The 16690-nt window shown below is 36.7% G+C and overlaps 1 protein-coding gene across 6 annotated transcripts in view; it reads right to left on the bottom strand.

Moving 5' to 3' along the window:
• LOC5567190 (ral guanine nucleotide dissociation stimulator-like 1) overlaps positions 1–16690 on the bottom strand; it is a 199174-nt gene that overhangs the window by 27846 nt on the left and 154638 nt on the right. For 3 of the 6 annotated variants that reach the window (XM_021854394.1, XM_021854395.1, XM_021854392.1), the window contains exon 2: positions 10048–10558. The exons of 2 other annotated variants lie outside the window; for them this stretch is intronic. In XM_021854394.1, the coding sequence (XP_021710086.1) occupies positions 10048–10419 (372 nt within the window). In that variant the 5' untranslated portion in view covers positions 10420–10558. Of the gene's footprint in view, positions 1–10047; positions 10631–16690 lie in introns of all 6 variants that reach the window. One more of the 6 variants, XM_021854393.1, reaches the window with a different exon arrangement.

The raw sequence follows: 16690 nt of genomic DNA on the forward strand, positions 1-16690 counted from the left end.
TCGTTAGGAGAATTCATGCTAACCTCATGCACCCAGTTTTTGCAACTTTTAGCAAACATGAAATGGCAAATTCGTGCGCCATGTCTCGTGTATCTGAGCACGTTACTAGCGCAAAAAATGATACACTCATTTCTGATCTAACTACCAGAGAAGTTTTTTTTACCACAATTGATGTTTGTGTTTTTGACCTCAATAGAAAATACGTCTATATTTCGGTCTGTTTTCCACATGATAACCCATGCTGATTGTTTATGCTCATCACGTCATTTGTGGCAGCTTGTATATTAATTTCAAAGGCTTCAATATAATGGAATACTTTATAAGTATGTCATCTACCAGAGAAGAAGTGTTAAATAATGCTTTGCTCGAACAAAATAATTCACCAGTTTACGAATTGGTATATATGAGATGACGAAACATTATCTGGTTAACGCTACATCTTCTATGAAAACTTGGATACTGAGTGGATACGAGTAACTGACACTGAAGAAGACTGCAAGTAGCAGTCGAAATACGCATATCTGTCAAAGATAAGGATTTAGGGCGGAATTAAAGGTACAAGGCATTTCAATCTACTTTTTAGTTTTTCTATTGAGATTCTGATCAGAGTATTCGAATACATTAAAAAGAGAAGAATGTTTATAATATGCTCTGAAATTGTATTAAATCGTCAAAACCAGATATGACAAAGTATTCTATTTGAAATTATCCTTGAAATGGGATTCAGAATTATGGACATCAGCGACGTCCCAGAATATTTCTCTGGAAGGCTATTATTTGTATTTTTTCTTGGGGCAATCAGAACTAGTAGATAGATAGTCTTGGGAATAAGAACTAAGGAGACTTTTTGCCTGACAAACAACAAGCTTGAACCAAAAAGAGACCATACATGAAATATTAATACAAAACTAACCCGACTAAGGGTACATAACAAAATTATATCAGCATATGTTATTATGTTATAAGGTTTTTTCAAACATAGGTTGTTACAAATTTGATGCAGGATGTTGTTAAAATAACTAAAATTATAACAAAAATTGTATGACTAGTAACATAAACATAACAAAATGTGTTTCAATTCTATCAAAAACATATCAAAACAAGTTATAATGTTTGATACAAAGTATCAAAATTATAATACTGTTCGATATACGATAATATTCTATATAATTGAAATGCATAACTATCTATTTATTTTGTTATAAAGTTGTTAAAAATGAACAAAAAAATATCTTAAAGGGAAATAAAACACATTATGTTATATTTCTGTTTTATTTTGTTCTATGGATAACGGAGCCTAACAAAATTGTATCATAATATGATATACATATCATATTCTGATAAAATTTTATTATATTTTTGTTACAAGCCTCTAGTCGGGAAACCTAAAAGGAACCACGACATGTGAGTTTGAATCCTCATTTGAACAGACATTTCTCTATGAATATTTCTCCGACTTATTTTTTGAATTCCTCGTGACATTACTAGTATTACTGCTCGTTTCACTGTGTTTTTTTCACAAATTACTCCATACTCCATACTCCAAGATCATCATATTGATTGGTTTTATGGTGAAGAAATTACTTCGGAGATTACATCAGAAATTCTTCAAAAGATTGTTTCAGACATTTTCCAAGAAAATCCAAAGCTCCCCTGATTTTTTTCCCATTGATTATTCCATTAATTTACCTTACGATCTGGGAATCCATTCATTTTCCTTAACCTATAGGACTCCCGACTAGAGGCTTATAACAAAAATATAAGAAAATTTTATCAGAATATGATATGCATATCATATTATGATATAATTTTGTTAGGCTCCGTTATCCATAGAACATAATAAAACAGAAATATAACAAAATGTGTTTTGTTTCCCCTTAAGATATTTTTTTGTTCATTTTTAACAACTTTATAACAAAATAAATAGATAGTTATGCATTTCAATAATATACAATATTATCGTATATCGAACAGTATTATAATTTTGATACTTTGTATCAAACATTATAACTTGGTTTGATATGTTTTTGATAGAATTAAAACACATTTTGATATGTTTATGTTACTATTCATACACTTTTTGTTATAATTTGAGTTATTTTAACAACATCCTGCATCATGTTTGTAACAACATATGTTCGAAAAAACCTTATAACATAATAACATATTCTGATATAATTTTGTTATGTACCCTTAGTCGGGCTTCCTCCAATTTTTTTTGAAAAAAAAAGAACAAGGAAGTCTGCACTCTTATGACCTTGGCATGATACAACATGCCGTAAAGTGCCGTAATTCAGCACACCTAAGACCCTAATGCCACGCATTTTTGGATTATGTATAAAAAATTGGAAATGATTGTTGATGACAATTTTAAGTGCAATTGTGATGTATTACCGTTATTTACAGATAATTTTAAATAATGAAATCTTGTTTTTATTTAATGACACAAAAGAGCATGTTACTGCAACTATTTTAGCTATTTTTCCCGCTCAAATAACGGCTACATCATATTTAAACTTTAATTTAAAAATTGGGCCCATAAATGATCCTTGACACTTTTGATCATGTTTGACGTTCGCTGAATCAACAAAAACACCACAGGGCTTTTAGTTTTAACACTGGGGTTGACATTTCGGAAGGGACACGGAAAGCAAAATACACCCAAAATTTGAGTTTAAGCCAAGGAGTAGAACAGAATCTAAAAAAATGTTTTTTGGAGTTAAAACAAAGAAAAACATTTAAAAAAAGAGTAAACATGTGTTTTGGCCTAAACTAAGGAAGAAGAGTGACTTTGGAGACCGTTTTGATCAAAATGTCTTTAGAGCCCTGAACCAAAAATAGAGACTTTATAGAGACATGCATTAAATTAGTGATCAAGACTCTAAAAAGAGACATGCTAACCTGAAAATGTACTATTTTTCGTACCTGTTGTAATTTTTGCTCTTTCTTACAAAATTTATTATTCCATTTGCTCATGAAGGACACCCGAATGGAACTGGAAACTATACTTGCCTCCACCAACTTGGCAATCTTAAACCTTGCTTCCTTGTTTAGACATGTTTTATTCTTTATAAATAGAAATCACTAAATAGTTTAAGGAGTGGACATTAGGGGACCATTTTTAGTAAAATGAGGAAAAATTTGGATATAAGTATTTTTAACTAAGACAAGTTTTGATTTTACCCAAATTCAATGTTCCACAAAGTTTTAATTTATTTAATTTCAAAGATAATGGTGCTAAAAGTTTCAAAATCGGTTGGAAAATAACAATGTTATTAAACATATAAACTTCACTGAAGGTCATTTTTTATAACTTGAAAATTCACCTTCAAGACGCTTGCGCCACCTCTAAATGTTCATATTTTGAGGTTGCTCTTTTAATGTGATTTAAATTCAGTAGAGGACACGAATTTTTGGTTTTGAGAACTTTTGGAAAATAAGCCGCACCCTAGTGGACATGTTAAGTAGCGTTTTGAAGCCGAATTTTTTTTTGATTGAAATGATTTTGTGTTACAAAACAGACATATTTTAAAGTTCTAATTAGGGTCCTGGAGAAATCTCTTTGAGAATCCTGGAATAATTGTGATTAAAATGCTGATTTTAGATAAGATATTTGCAATGTCTCCGATGAAGATCCTAAAAAGCTTGGATAAGAACCATGGAAAGATTTAGAGTGAATCCAGAGAGCAAATTAATGAAAATCCAGGGAGAATTCTGTAGAAAATCTAGTAAGAATTCTGATGAAAATCCACGCTGAATTCTGATGAGAACCCAGGAAAGAATCTGATCTGAATACTGACAAGATTTCTATTTAGAATTCTCGAACTCTTCTAATGCGAATCCAGAAAGGATTTGGATAAGAATCGTGAAAGGATTCTATTGAGAATCATGGAAGGACTCTATGGAGGATCCAAGAAGCATTCTTTGGAGAATCCTTGAAAAATTCCAATGAAGATTAACTAGAAGGATTTTGAAAGGAATCATGGAAGTATTCTGATGATAAATTTCGAAGGTTTTGATGAGAATCATGAAAATCTTGTAAGGATTCTGAAGAGAATCCTGGTACGATTCGGATGATAATTCGTCATTATACAGATGAATTCCTACGAGGATGCTCACGAGCATACCGAGAGGATTCTGATGGAAATTATGAGAGGATTCTGATGAGAATGCTGAAAGAATTTTAATGAAAATCTTGAAAGTGTTCTGTTTAGAGTCTCGAGAAGATTCTGATGAGAACTTTCGAATTTTCAAGATAATTTTTCAAGAATTCAAAAACTTGAGACGAGTTTCATGTGCATTCTGAGAATGGTATTAAATGCATTCTGTGAATGGTATTAAAAGATAATTCTCAAAATATTCTGTTGAGAATCCTGAAGGAGATTTTTTTGTAAATCTTAAGGGGCTTCTGATGATAATTGTGAGATAAATCAGAAGAGACTCCTGAGAGAATTTTGATTAGTATTTGGCGAGGAATCTGATCCGAATCCTGCAAAGAATCTTATGTGAATCCTGCAATGATGCTGATAAGAGTTCTGATTGAAATTATAAATAGATTTCGATGAGATTTTTGCGAAAAAATCTTATTGTAATCAAAATTGTTGCCCAAAATAATCTCACAATTAATTGCAACTATTCTTATAGGTCAATTTCACACAATTATCTTTACGGGAATAGTGGACGTCTGGCTATTTAGAAGAACCTCAAACGATATTGTATGTTCCACCGATGATTACTTTCTTTTTAATGTTGAGCTGGGACTGATTCACATTCTCGTGAGCAGCTCACGGTGAGCTAAGGTGGAATCATTTCAATAGTACGTAATAGATAGAATATATTTCTGTTCAGATAAGGCTGCTATTGTAGTTCTTAGGACAACTCAAGATCGACATTAGTTATCGCGTCTCGAACTCCAATCGAGCACCTGGCTCAATTCAACCTTATAATCCCTTTATGGGTACCATCCATCGCTGGAAATGAATTGGTATGTGAGTAACGCATGAGTCAATGCTAGGCGAAGTTTCAGATAAATTCTCGCGAAACATTACTAATGGACCTATGTACAAATGAGAAATTCTATCGTCTCTCGCTCGATTATAACAGTGGAATACTAAAGCATTTGGGAAGTTTTTCACTACAGCTCGAAAGGCAGTTTCCATGACTAGCGTTTCATACAAAAAACGCAACAGAAGAGGTTTATATGACTGAGTTATTGATCAAAGAGAAAGTAAACAAAGAGAGAGCCTCTCATTTGTACATAGGTCTTTTAGTAATGTTTCGCGAGAATTCTTAGGCGGAGTCCAGGATATTACTGAAACAGTATAGTTTCATGTCTTTAAGACAATTTACAAACCGTCTTCAGCACATAGGCTGCACAGACTTAACGATCACTAACATTAGGCCATTAGGCAACGGACAACACGAAACACCCAGCAGCCCAGTGATGAATTCTCGCGAAACATTACTAAAGGACCTATGTACAAATGAGAGGCTCTCTTTGTTTACTTTCTCTTTGATCAATAACTCAGTCATATTAACCTCTTCTGTTGCGTTTTTTGTATGAAACGCTAGTCAATGACTAGTAGTCATGGAAACTGCCTTTCGAGCTGTAGTGAAAAACTTCCCAAAAGCTTTAGTATTCCACTTGTTGCTGCCAACACTGCCCAGTGATGACATTGCAATTAGGACTGAATCTGACGGAGAGATATGACAGAATTATTATGAGAGAAATATACTGAGCACTCGAATGAATAGTAGTGAGGTGCAAAGCCATGCCAGTGTAATTTGAGATAGTGTGATTTAATAATTGATCTAATTTATTGATATCTATAAATCTACTTACAGCTACTTCTTAAAATACTAAAATAAATTAAAATGAATTAAACTGAACTAATTATCACAGCAGATATCACAGTAAGTTAGTAAAAGCTATTGAAATTTAATATTCTAACCTAGAAGTTATAATCTCAGGAAAATACATGCAGATGTTACGAGTGAAATGAATAATTATCCAAGATTATGCCTCAAACCAAATTATGTAAGTAACCTATAAAGAAATGTTCGTAATTGTAATCCTAATAATTGAATAAATTCTAGCTTAAGCTGATTCGCACCCACACAACGGAGTTTGCGAGCTGCTCTGAAGAATTTGGCTGTGAGCCCCGGAAAACCCCCATTTTTACCGTAACATAACTTAAAGATAATTTGATGCGATGGGAATCAAATCGCAGAAGGTAAACCAAGTGGGAAGCTGCGTCGTAATCTCGCGCCCCAATACGAACGACAACGAGTGGTTAATCAACCACAGTTGCACAGTAGTCAAAAAAGCAACATCCAAGAATAACTCTGCCCATATTACCCTGCGATTAAAGCAGCTAGATGAAGAACTCGCTATCCAGCAGCGCGAATGGGACGCAGAAAGAAGAGCTTTTGAGCATGAAAAGAGAGTTTTGCAGATAAAATACGATTTGCTCCAAAAACACATCGCGGAGCGAACAAAAGCTTCTAAAGGTAAGAAGAACTCTGGCGATGGAGAGCAGAATATCGCATACAATAACACCGAAGGCACCTTACAGTCAACAAATAGGACCCCTCCTAGTGAAGCATTTGTAAACAGTTCGCGGAAACAACAGCCAGTATGGAAACAAACAGATCTAACGAGATTGAACTTGCCAGATGATCAACTGGATGAGATTCAGCATCGAGACATCCGCGCGTTTCTCTATACAGCACCGAATAATCCAAATTTGATCGCTAATCGAAGTGAAGAGATGAACGAACACAACTTTACTCCTATTGCGCATTCCACTACGACAATAGGTATGCCCGTGCGAGGTAAACAAACAATCAACAATGTATGCCACGACCAATGGTCGAAAAAACGATCCAGCGTGCCAGCTAATATTGAGAGCCTATCCAAGCTTACTCTTCTAGCAGATGACGTTGCTGCTTTGGCTAAATCAGAACGGAACGAACTAAGTTTAGCCCCAAGCGTACAGCACAGTACAAGTAAAGATTGCCGTTCATATAACAAGCGTTCAAATGCGCCTTCCACCTTTGTCGGTCCTATAGTGCCTGAACCTGCGCCGCCCCCTGCACAGGGTGATGCAGCATTTCCCTTCATCGATGGATTTTTGGATCGGTCAATGTTTCGCAGTGAGAATATCACCAGTATATCGGAAGAGCTCGTAAAGTCGTTATTATTGTCGAGTGCACTACAGTCAGCCCCAATACCCAAATACAGCAAGGCGATTACCAAGATTGTGAATGCTGGCGTCCAATATTTCCTCGGACACGTTAAAGCGGTGGAGCATCTGATCCAGTCACAAAACATGTTAAAGGTGATGGAGTTTGTGACCAAATTGTCGATCATAGTGAAAATGGATTTATTATCAAACAAGAAAACGTCCAACGCGGTCTATTATCGTGTACTGTACTTCACGGAGTTAACGAAACCGAGGACAGCAGTGTGGTTGAATTCTACCCCTAACGGCAATGTGATGTCTTTGACGTTGAGTCAGAAGAAGTGTGCTCACGTGAGCTGTTGTCTTCAAGCTGAAATGTGTCTCGTACGATGTAGACAAAAGAAGCCAGTATTACCATTTGATTGTGACGGAGGTGAAACCAGCCTGATGGCTGTGCAGTGGTGTGAGAACCGAGGCAGAGAACAGATGAAGGGACAAGACGATTATTGGTTTACCGGGATATTCGTAAGGAGAGAGAAGAGTCTTGGCGTTTGTTATTCGTGCCCGTGCTGGCTGGAAGGTAGTATGAAGGAGAATGGAATTACGAATGCCGTGAGGATGCCACAATCGACTAAAATTATTGCCAAGATGAGGACCGGAATGAAAACAACAACAAGTATTACGGTGCCCCGAATGTGTGTAGATGGTGGCATTCTACGAGTGCTCATGAGAGGACTTTTAGTCGTACCCGGTTTGTGCATTGAGATTTTGTCACCGGACATCTTGGTAGCCTGTCGCATAAGTATTAAACCTCCAATTCCAATCGGTGCTACATATGCTGGTATTGCGGAGCCATTGCCCGCCCCAGTGGTAAGTACAAATACTGCCGATAGAGATAACGGAATTGATGTAGAGATGTTAAACAAAAAAGACGAATGTCCAACCCCTAAATCATCATCGATTATATTGATGATCGTTTCCGTTCAATCTGTCTCGACGATAATCCCATGCAAATTAGTGATTCCAATTCAAATTGAGAAAGCTGTTAGGAAACGAAGTCGGTCAGGTTCTCGATCATTTGAAAGATTATGAAGACGTTCAACAGGAGAAAAATATTGGTTTAAATCACAGAGTTGTGGAACAGTAATATCCGGAGCAATATTAGCAACCTTTGAGGTACTGATCGGTTACGATTTTCATCGCGTCGGCAATACTGGTACTTCACGTTTAAGCAACAAGATTGCAATAATCATTCAGGTTCAGACTGTTATAACAGTTGAAAAGGTTGAGTTAGAACTACAAAAAAAAGTAGAAGGATTCTATCGGTCGCTATAAGAGATTTTGCATTCAGTAGAAGGATAGCAATACGGATAATGGTAAAACTGGAACCGGTGGCCAATGTTACGGGGGGGAGAATGTTGCTGCCAACACTGCCCAGTGATGACATTGCAATTAGGACTGAATCTGACGGAGAGATATGACAGAATTATTATGAGAGAAATATACTGAGCACTCGAATGAATAGTAGTGAGGTGCAAAGCCATGCCAGTGTAATTTGAGATAGTGTGATGTAATAATTGATCTAATTTATTGATATCTATAAATCTACTTACAGCTACTTCTTAAAATACTAAAATAAATTAAAATGAATTAAACTGAACTAATTATCACAGCAGATATCACAGTAAGTTAGTAAAAGCTATTGAAATTTAATATTCTAACCTAGAAGTTATAATCTCAGGAAAATACATGCAGATGTTACGAGTGAAATGAATAATTATCCAAGATTATGCCTCAAACCAAATTATGTAAGTAACCTATAAAGAAATGTTCGTAATTGTAATCCTAATAATTGAATAAATTCTAGCTTAAGCTGATTCGCACCCACACAACGGAGTTTGCGAGCTGCTCTGAAGAATTTGGCTGTGAGCCCCGGAAAACCCCCATTTTTACCGTAACACCACTGTTATAATTGAAAGAGAGCGAGAGAGGAGAGAATCTCTCATTTATACATAGGTCCCTTTAGTAATGTTTCGCGAGAATTTTTCGTTTGACGAAAAGTTTTCACCGACTCGAGCGGGAATCGAACCCACACATCGTGGTACCATACGCCCAGACGACGGACACCGCTAACCGCATGGTCACGAAGCTCACGTTCCTTTACTGTAAATTACTGAGCCATATCCAGCAGTGGCAAAGTATTTAACAAATCTAGGTAGGCAGAATTGCAGTCTCCTAGTCAGAATAGATTTTTGTATCTTGTGATATGGTACTTTCCAGCATTTGCGCAATTACTATTACAATTACTTGGCCAAAACCATAATGCATAAAATAAAACAGATGTCAGAAACCTGAAATTTCAGGGCATTTTTTTGTTCTCAACTCAACGCTCTTCACAGTCATGCGTTTTGCAGTGCCCTTTTTTAGAACGTTGTTCGAACCCTTATGCTCACATTTCACTTCTGAGATTTCCCATCTTCAAGGGGATCCTATTTTCTCCCATTCTTCCTTTGTCTTTCTTATAACATTAGGAAAGATAATGAAAAAGGCTCCAATGGCGCAAAACTTCAGAATGTCGTTGGACGTGGCTATGAAGCCAGTCTTCTTTTCCATGATACATGTAAAACTTGTAACATATTATTAAATTTCGATACATTATCCTTTTTGTTATTAAATTCATTAAAAGCAACGTACTAAAATGTGAAAAATATTATCGATCAAAATAGTTCGGCGTTTTCCGAGTGACTACTGTCATCCACAACATCGTAAGCTAGTAGTGTATCGTACCTGGATCCTATCCCAACAAAAGAATAAACAACCCAAACAATATACAAAACGTGTGCCAGTTTGCCATCTGTATTACCTTCACGTACCACCGGGTGTTGGAGGTGACAGTGCCGTGTTCCTCCTTCCCGGTAACTCCCAGCTTCTTGGCCAGCATCTTACTGATGGTTCCTTTGCAGGGACAGAGGCATCGCAGCGATCGGGTTCCCGCCTCCTTACCACCACTGGATGGTACCGAAGCCTGATTAGCAGGTGGAGGTGGTAACCCGGTGGCCATCGGTGCCACCACCGCCGTTGCAGCTCCCGTCGGTATCAGGGCATCCCCGGCGGAAGATTGCTCCGCTCCACCATACGTCGCCGATGCCACCCGAATCTGGTGGGAACATTTCTGCGCCAACAGTTTAGTCTTCTCGGTGAGATTCTGCAGCGTTTCGTTGCTCGGACAAAACATGACACGTTTCCGGTTTGTCACTTTCCAGCAGCCGAGTTTTCACTCACTTTGATGATGCATTTTCCGGTTCTTGTTCTGCACACAAACAGCGTCAATATTTGATATTTGAGTCACAGTCTATTTTCAGATCAAGTCCGGCCTAGTTGATATAGTGAGACGGACGACGAATATTGAATCAACGTTTCGGGTGTTTTGTGGTTAACGAGCGGTTCTGGGGAGTGATAATTAATTGGTTTGTTGATAGCTGGCACGAGTTTTTTTTTTGTTGACAATGTGCAGAGCGTGGAGAATATGATGAATCAACATATGATGGGGTTGTGGGAGTGGTAGGTGTATGGCGGTTCGGTTTGAAGTCGAACATCACATTGTTATCGTCTATGAAGACATTATGGGAGGAATATTTATGCTTTACAGTTCTAATAGGTAAGTTATACGATGTGAACTCATAGAGCTAATGATAGGTTGTTTAAACCTGAATTTTGTTATGAGATTTCAATTTACTTAAAAACCTGCTATTGGTAATGACATACCGTAAAGTAAGGCAAAAGTTAGAAGGGGGCAAGAAATGTTTTTTTATTATTTGAGATATTCTAGTTTCTTCTTCGCAACAAATGTTAGAAATGTATTGGTGATTCGAATGCTGTTCAAGTAAGAGACTATCACTCAAAATATTACAGAAATCGATTGAGATTTGGTGGCTGGTAGGGCAAAAGTTCGTTCAAGACAATTAATTTAACTTTCTTTACGTGAACATTTAATTTATCCAATCCAAACAATCTATTAATAAAATATCAATCTATTGAAACACTTATTGCTCAACCCAAACGGCAGATGAGCACATAATAAACTCGTCGAAAATGCCCTTTCAAAGTTATGCTAGATAAGCAAAATCGCACCGGGAAACTTAATGCATAGACCACATGACTCATACAGCTTAGCAACACCCACTAATGAGGACGAGAAGTAAAACGATTTCAATCCTAATGTAAATACTATTGTCAAAGGTCACGTAAGTACAAAGTTCAGTGTTGCCTCACAGTAATCCACTTTGATGAATCAAAACACCCCTAGAAGGGTTTCTTTCAACTTGCCCCATAAACCAAACCAAGTCACGTTCCAGTCGGTGAGTGTGAAAAGCGGTTTTTCCACCTTTGCAGTCATGAAAATCCAACACTTAACCCTTAACGTACAGCTAGCGGGTGTCTTCGTTCCCGTGTCTCATGAATGGGTGCATTTCGTAGAAAGTTCTGTTTTTCCAGGTGGGCCACAAAAAGGCACTTGCCACTACTGAGGGGAGGAGTCCCTTCCACGTGGATGGGTGAACCTTTACAGGCCATTAGCGTCATGCTAGAGAAACCATTATTCATGCGGTTGAAACGTGAATGGAACCATGTGACTGTTATGGTCAATGTAGTGACAGTGGATTGATTTTGTGCGATGATTTACCGGAATGCATTAATACAGTATATTTCCTACACAAGTTTCATACGGTGACAAACAATTTTATACGAATCAGCTTCGGAGAAAACCAACCAACCGGTTAATTTCTGGAATTTAATTCCCCCTGATCTTTCTCAGATTTTCACTGGAATCTGGTGAAATGAAAACAGGGACTAAAAAACGGTCCAGACGTTCTGACGTCATAGTCTCATAAACGAAGGCATCAACGGGGGAGTTCAAGGTTGAAATTTCCAAATTGGTTACACTGATTAAGTTAAATTTATAATTTTATGGAAAGTGTTTCTATTTGCTCTCCGGCTAGAAATAATCTACTTGGAAACAAGACCCCACGCCTACAACTTGGGTTGGGCTGGGTTGACTTTGGAGCGAATGAATTACGAAACCATGTGTAGGCTTAACTTTTGTGAAACTTTTACCTTCTCGGCCAGCAGCACCGGGGAAACCCACGCACACTCGCTTGAACGGGTTCAGCTTTTCCGAGCAATATCCTTTCATGGAGAAGGTAACACCGCACAACAGTTTTCCGAGAAGGAGCCATACGATAGATTGTTCGGTAATGCACCGCAATAACTATTAAAGTGCAACTATTGTACCCACTGTGAGTAGAGCTGTGTGCCGCCGTCGGTCCTTTTTAAGTCACATCGACGAAAATATATTTTTGAAATATTTGAGCAATGTATTAGAAATGTCTACAAAGTTTCTCTCAAACGTTTGTCATGAAATATTAACAAGAAATTCTCCAGGGGTTCCTCTAGAAATTACATCGAAAATTCTTCCAAGGATATGTCTTTAAATTTCTCTCGGGATTTCTCCAATATCTCTCTTGGGAATTCAACCTGAAATACCTTCGGTAATTCCTTCATGAACATCTTAAGGGCATACTGCATAAACTCCTTCAAAGATTCTACGGCAATAGCTCCACGAATCGCTCGAGGGATTCTTTCACGAATATGTCTAAGTATTTAGTCGGGTGTTCTTGAAAAGAAAACACCAATGTTTTAGCCCGAAGTTTCTCTGAAAATTCACCCACCACGCTTATAAAAAATTACGCAAAATTGAGTACGATTCACTCAAAACCAAGCTTTTCTGTACCACAACATTACACAGCGTAACTAAAATGACATTTTTGCGTGTCTCAAGGATCAAATTATGTGTCTCTAGTAGATTTGGGGTTGCTGAATTTGGTGCCATTCTCAGAAAAGTTCCAGCACGTCACAATTTTTAGCTACAGGTCGCCAAAGTTGTATAAAACACTGGTTTTATTAATGTTTACATGACATTTAAAGTACAATTTATCATACTCTTTTGTAATCTAATCCACCAAACATGCAAAATAGAACTTAAACTTTCATTTCAGACATAATTTGATTGAAATTGCGCGATTAAATTTCGATTAAACCGATTTTTTCAACATGCTTGCAGTCTCCATACAAAATTCTTCGTTTCTTCTATATGGCAAAATACAACAATTCTCTAAACCATCAAAAAATAACTTTTCCGTATCGAAAGTAATACAAACTTTGATGATAAATATTGTTATACACATAAAGTTTTAATTCTGTGGCAAATTAAGCCAAATTACCTTACAAGCTGGCAAACTTGCATGCAAGTTGGCTGAAATAGTCATTTTTTGCATTTTCAACAGTCAATATCTCAAAAACTAGACGTGCTATGATATTTCTGAAAACGGCAATGGATCAGCAACCCTTAATTAAGTGAATAGTGGTATTTTGGTGCTGGAGACAAAAACGTGCTCCGCAGTGTTATTTGTATAATATGGCGATATTTGAAACTGAAAAGGCAATAATTTTTTTTTCAGTGGTAGTAAAAACGAAATGCTGAAGCAATGAAAGCACCATGAAACATGAACTAAACACAAAAAGTTATGTATTAATATTACGCTTGATTACTAATCACTACTTTTTCGATCCAGTTTCCTAATTGCTTGTAATTCACGTTTTTCATTATTTGCCATACGTTTTGACTACCATTCTCCCTTGCGCTTGTGTTGGAAGTTTGAGAAAATTTGAAAGAAACTGAATGTTCGAACTGTATGCCACTGACGCCAACTGTTAGCATTTAGGAACGAAATAAACAGTCGTTACGCTATTTCAAAACATTCTCCAGAGCTGATTTTTTTTTCTTCATTTTCGCAAATTAAATGAAGCATAACCTCTCTGGGATAAAGCAGCACATTTGTTCTGTACATATTTTTCCTAACGGTTCATTCAAGGCCGAGTTTACATAGGGTAGCTGTACCAGTTATAGCCGTAGTGGTACCCTAATTCGTCATACATAGTAATTGAAATGTTTTTAAATTTTGAAGTTTTCTGTGAGTGTTAGTAATAAGATATCAGAATATCTTGATGTTAAGACATTCAAAAATATTAGATATGTGAATGTTTTCGAAATTCCACATATGGCCAAATAAAGACCATTATAGCCGTCTTTAATTACCTGGTTATGAGTATGAGTTACCATTACCACCACGTGAAGATAACTATTTATTCTAGACTGTTACAAATTGGCAAACGAAATTATAAACAAGGTGTTGGAAAGCGTCAATGTAAATAGAGGGTGTCGCGTGACTTTTACGTGGATGCTTTTCTCGCTGTCATCGGACGGCGAGACAATATCACAAGTTTTCTTCAAATTCTCTTTTATTTTTCCGTCGCTATGGCTTGTGAAGAAATTGTAAACTGGACAATTTTTAGTTCATTATCTAATATGATTGTTAGGGGCCCAGATAGCCGTAGCGGTAAACGCGCAGCTATTCAGCATGACCATGCTGAGGGTCGTGGGTTCGAATGCCACTGGTCGAGGATCTTTTCGTTAAGGAAATTTTCTCGATTCCCAGGGCATAGAAGTATCTTCGTACCTGCCACACGATATACACATGCAAAAATGGTCAATCGGCAAAAAAAGCTCTCAGTTAACAACTGTGGAAGTGCTCATAAGAACACTAATCTGAGAAGCAGGCTTTGTCCCAGTTGGGACGTAACGCCAGAAAGAAGAAGATGTTATTTATATCGCTGGAATCATGAAAGGATATCCACTTTTCTTATCGAACACATTTGCTCCAAATTCTCTAAAGTGAGATAGGAATTTTAGAAGCAAAAGAACATTACAATTGATCTCGTAAGAGCCCTGCGACCTGACGGAGTGAGCACATGAAATATAGCTTCGCCTAGTGACAGTGAGGAGACTGGATTCGTCAGTGTCACAAGCTGGTCATGATTCTTAACAGCCCTGATCACTGTTTGTCGTAAAATTTAAGAAAATGAAGCAAAAATCAGTGTAAAATCGATTTTTCTAGAATTGTTAAAATTGCACATATGGTGTGTAACTTTGTTTTAGAGAGAGATTTTTTTCTTCAGATTTTTTTTTTTGATATTTTTCATAGTTAATCAAAAATAATTCTAGAGATTCCATAACAATTTTTTCCAAAGAATTTCGGGTAGTGCGCTTCGAAGGCCCAAGTAAGCGGTTTCTTCGTTTCTTCGGCAGTGCTGGTAACGAAATTGAAAGTAGTTGGCAACTTCCTTATCAAATAGTGAGCTCGTTTCATGCTTCTATTTCAAATAGGTTATTTATGTAAACACAGATCTTTTCGTGATAACGGTTTTGCATTTATTAAATAAACATTGTTAAATAAACTTTGAATGGTTCGGTACTGAGAGTGTCGAAGCTTTCTTTAGGTACACACTAAGAAAAAACTAATATTACATACTACACACTTAGATTTTTTTCACGAGCTCGGCTGTGCGAATCTCGGTTTCCCGATTTTAACCGAGACTCAGCTAACAAATTATCCGGTTGCTTAGCAACGAAGCACAATTTACTGATACTCGGCTTTTATTTCCCGAGATCCCAGTAAATTTGTTTGCCGAGTACTCGGCTGTGCGGATCTCGGTTAAAATTAGCCGAGATTCGGCATTCTAAATTAAGTGTGTACGTATTCATGGTAAGAAAAATACTCTATGTAAAATTTGAAATGATGTAAATTTAACGATATTCGAACCTTAAATACGTCATGTGACTGAAAATGTATGTGATGGGACAATATTCAGTTAAATGTGATGGAAAATTACGTCATTTGTAACTTAAATTTACATCATTTGCTTGCTTTGTCGGGCCCTTGTGAAACCTTTCTACTAAAAAAGGCTCTTCCTGTGATAATCATGGATATGTAGAAATATACTTGGTCTCTAATAAGGATTCTTCCATTAATAAAGTCTAAGTATTTCTTAAGAACACAAAACATTGTTTACATCCAAAGTTCCACTATGGATTAACCCAGAATTCCTCAAAAATTAATTCGTGGACTTAAAAAAATTTTTTTTTTCTAAATATTATTCAATTAGTTTCTTTAAAAATTCCATCAGATTTTCTTCCAGGAATTATACCATGTTTATGTCCAGAAACTTTTTTCATAGGCTTCTCTTCAACGATTTGTTTGGGATTATTTTAGGTTTTTTTAATGATTTTTCCACGAATTGCTTCACACATATATCTAAAAATTGCTCTGTGCTTCTGTTTAGGACTTTTTCTATGATTCCAGCCAGATTTTTTCCCACGATTCCTACATAGATTACTCCGAAGACATGAATTCTTGCACTGCCCATGTTTGCAAGGTCGACGTGAGCGCCATTGACAATTTCAGCATTCTTACTACATTATTCAGCGTCAGTGGCGCTTACGTCATCCATGCGAACATGGGCGATCCCTTTAATAAAAAATCAGAAATAATTTCCAGGATTTCTTCATATAATAAATAAAAATTCTGCAGTAACTCCTCACAGAACCTGTA

The sequence above is a fragment of the Aedes aegypti genome, chromosome 3, assembly GCF_002204515.2.
Source record: "Aedes aegypti strain LVP_AGWG chromosome 3, AaegL5.0 Primary Assembly, whole genome shotgun sequence".
NCBI lineage: Eukaryota > Metazoa > Arthropoda > Insecta > Diptera > Culicidae > Aedes > Aedes aegypti.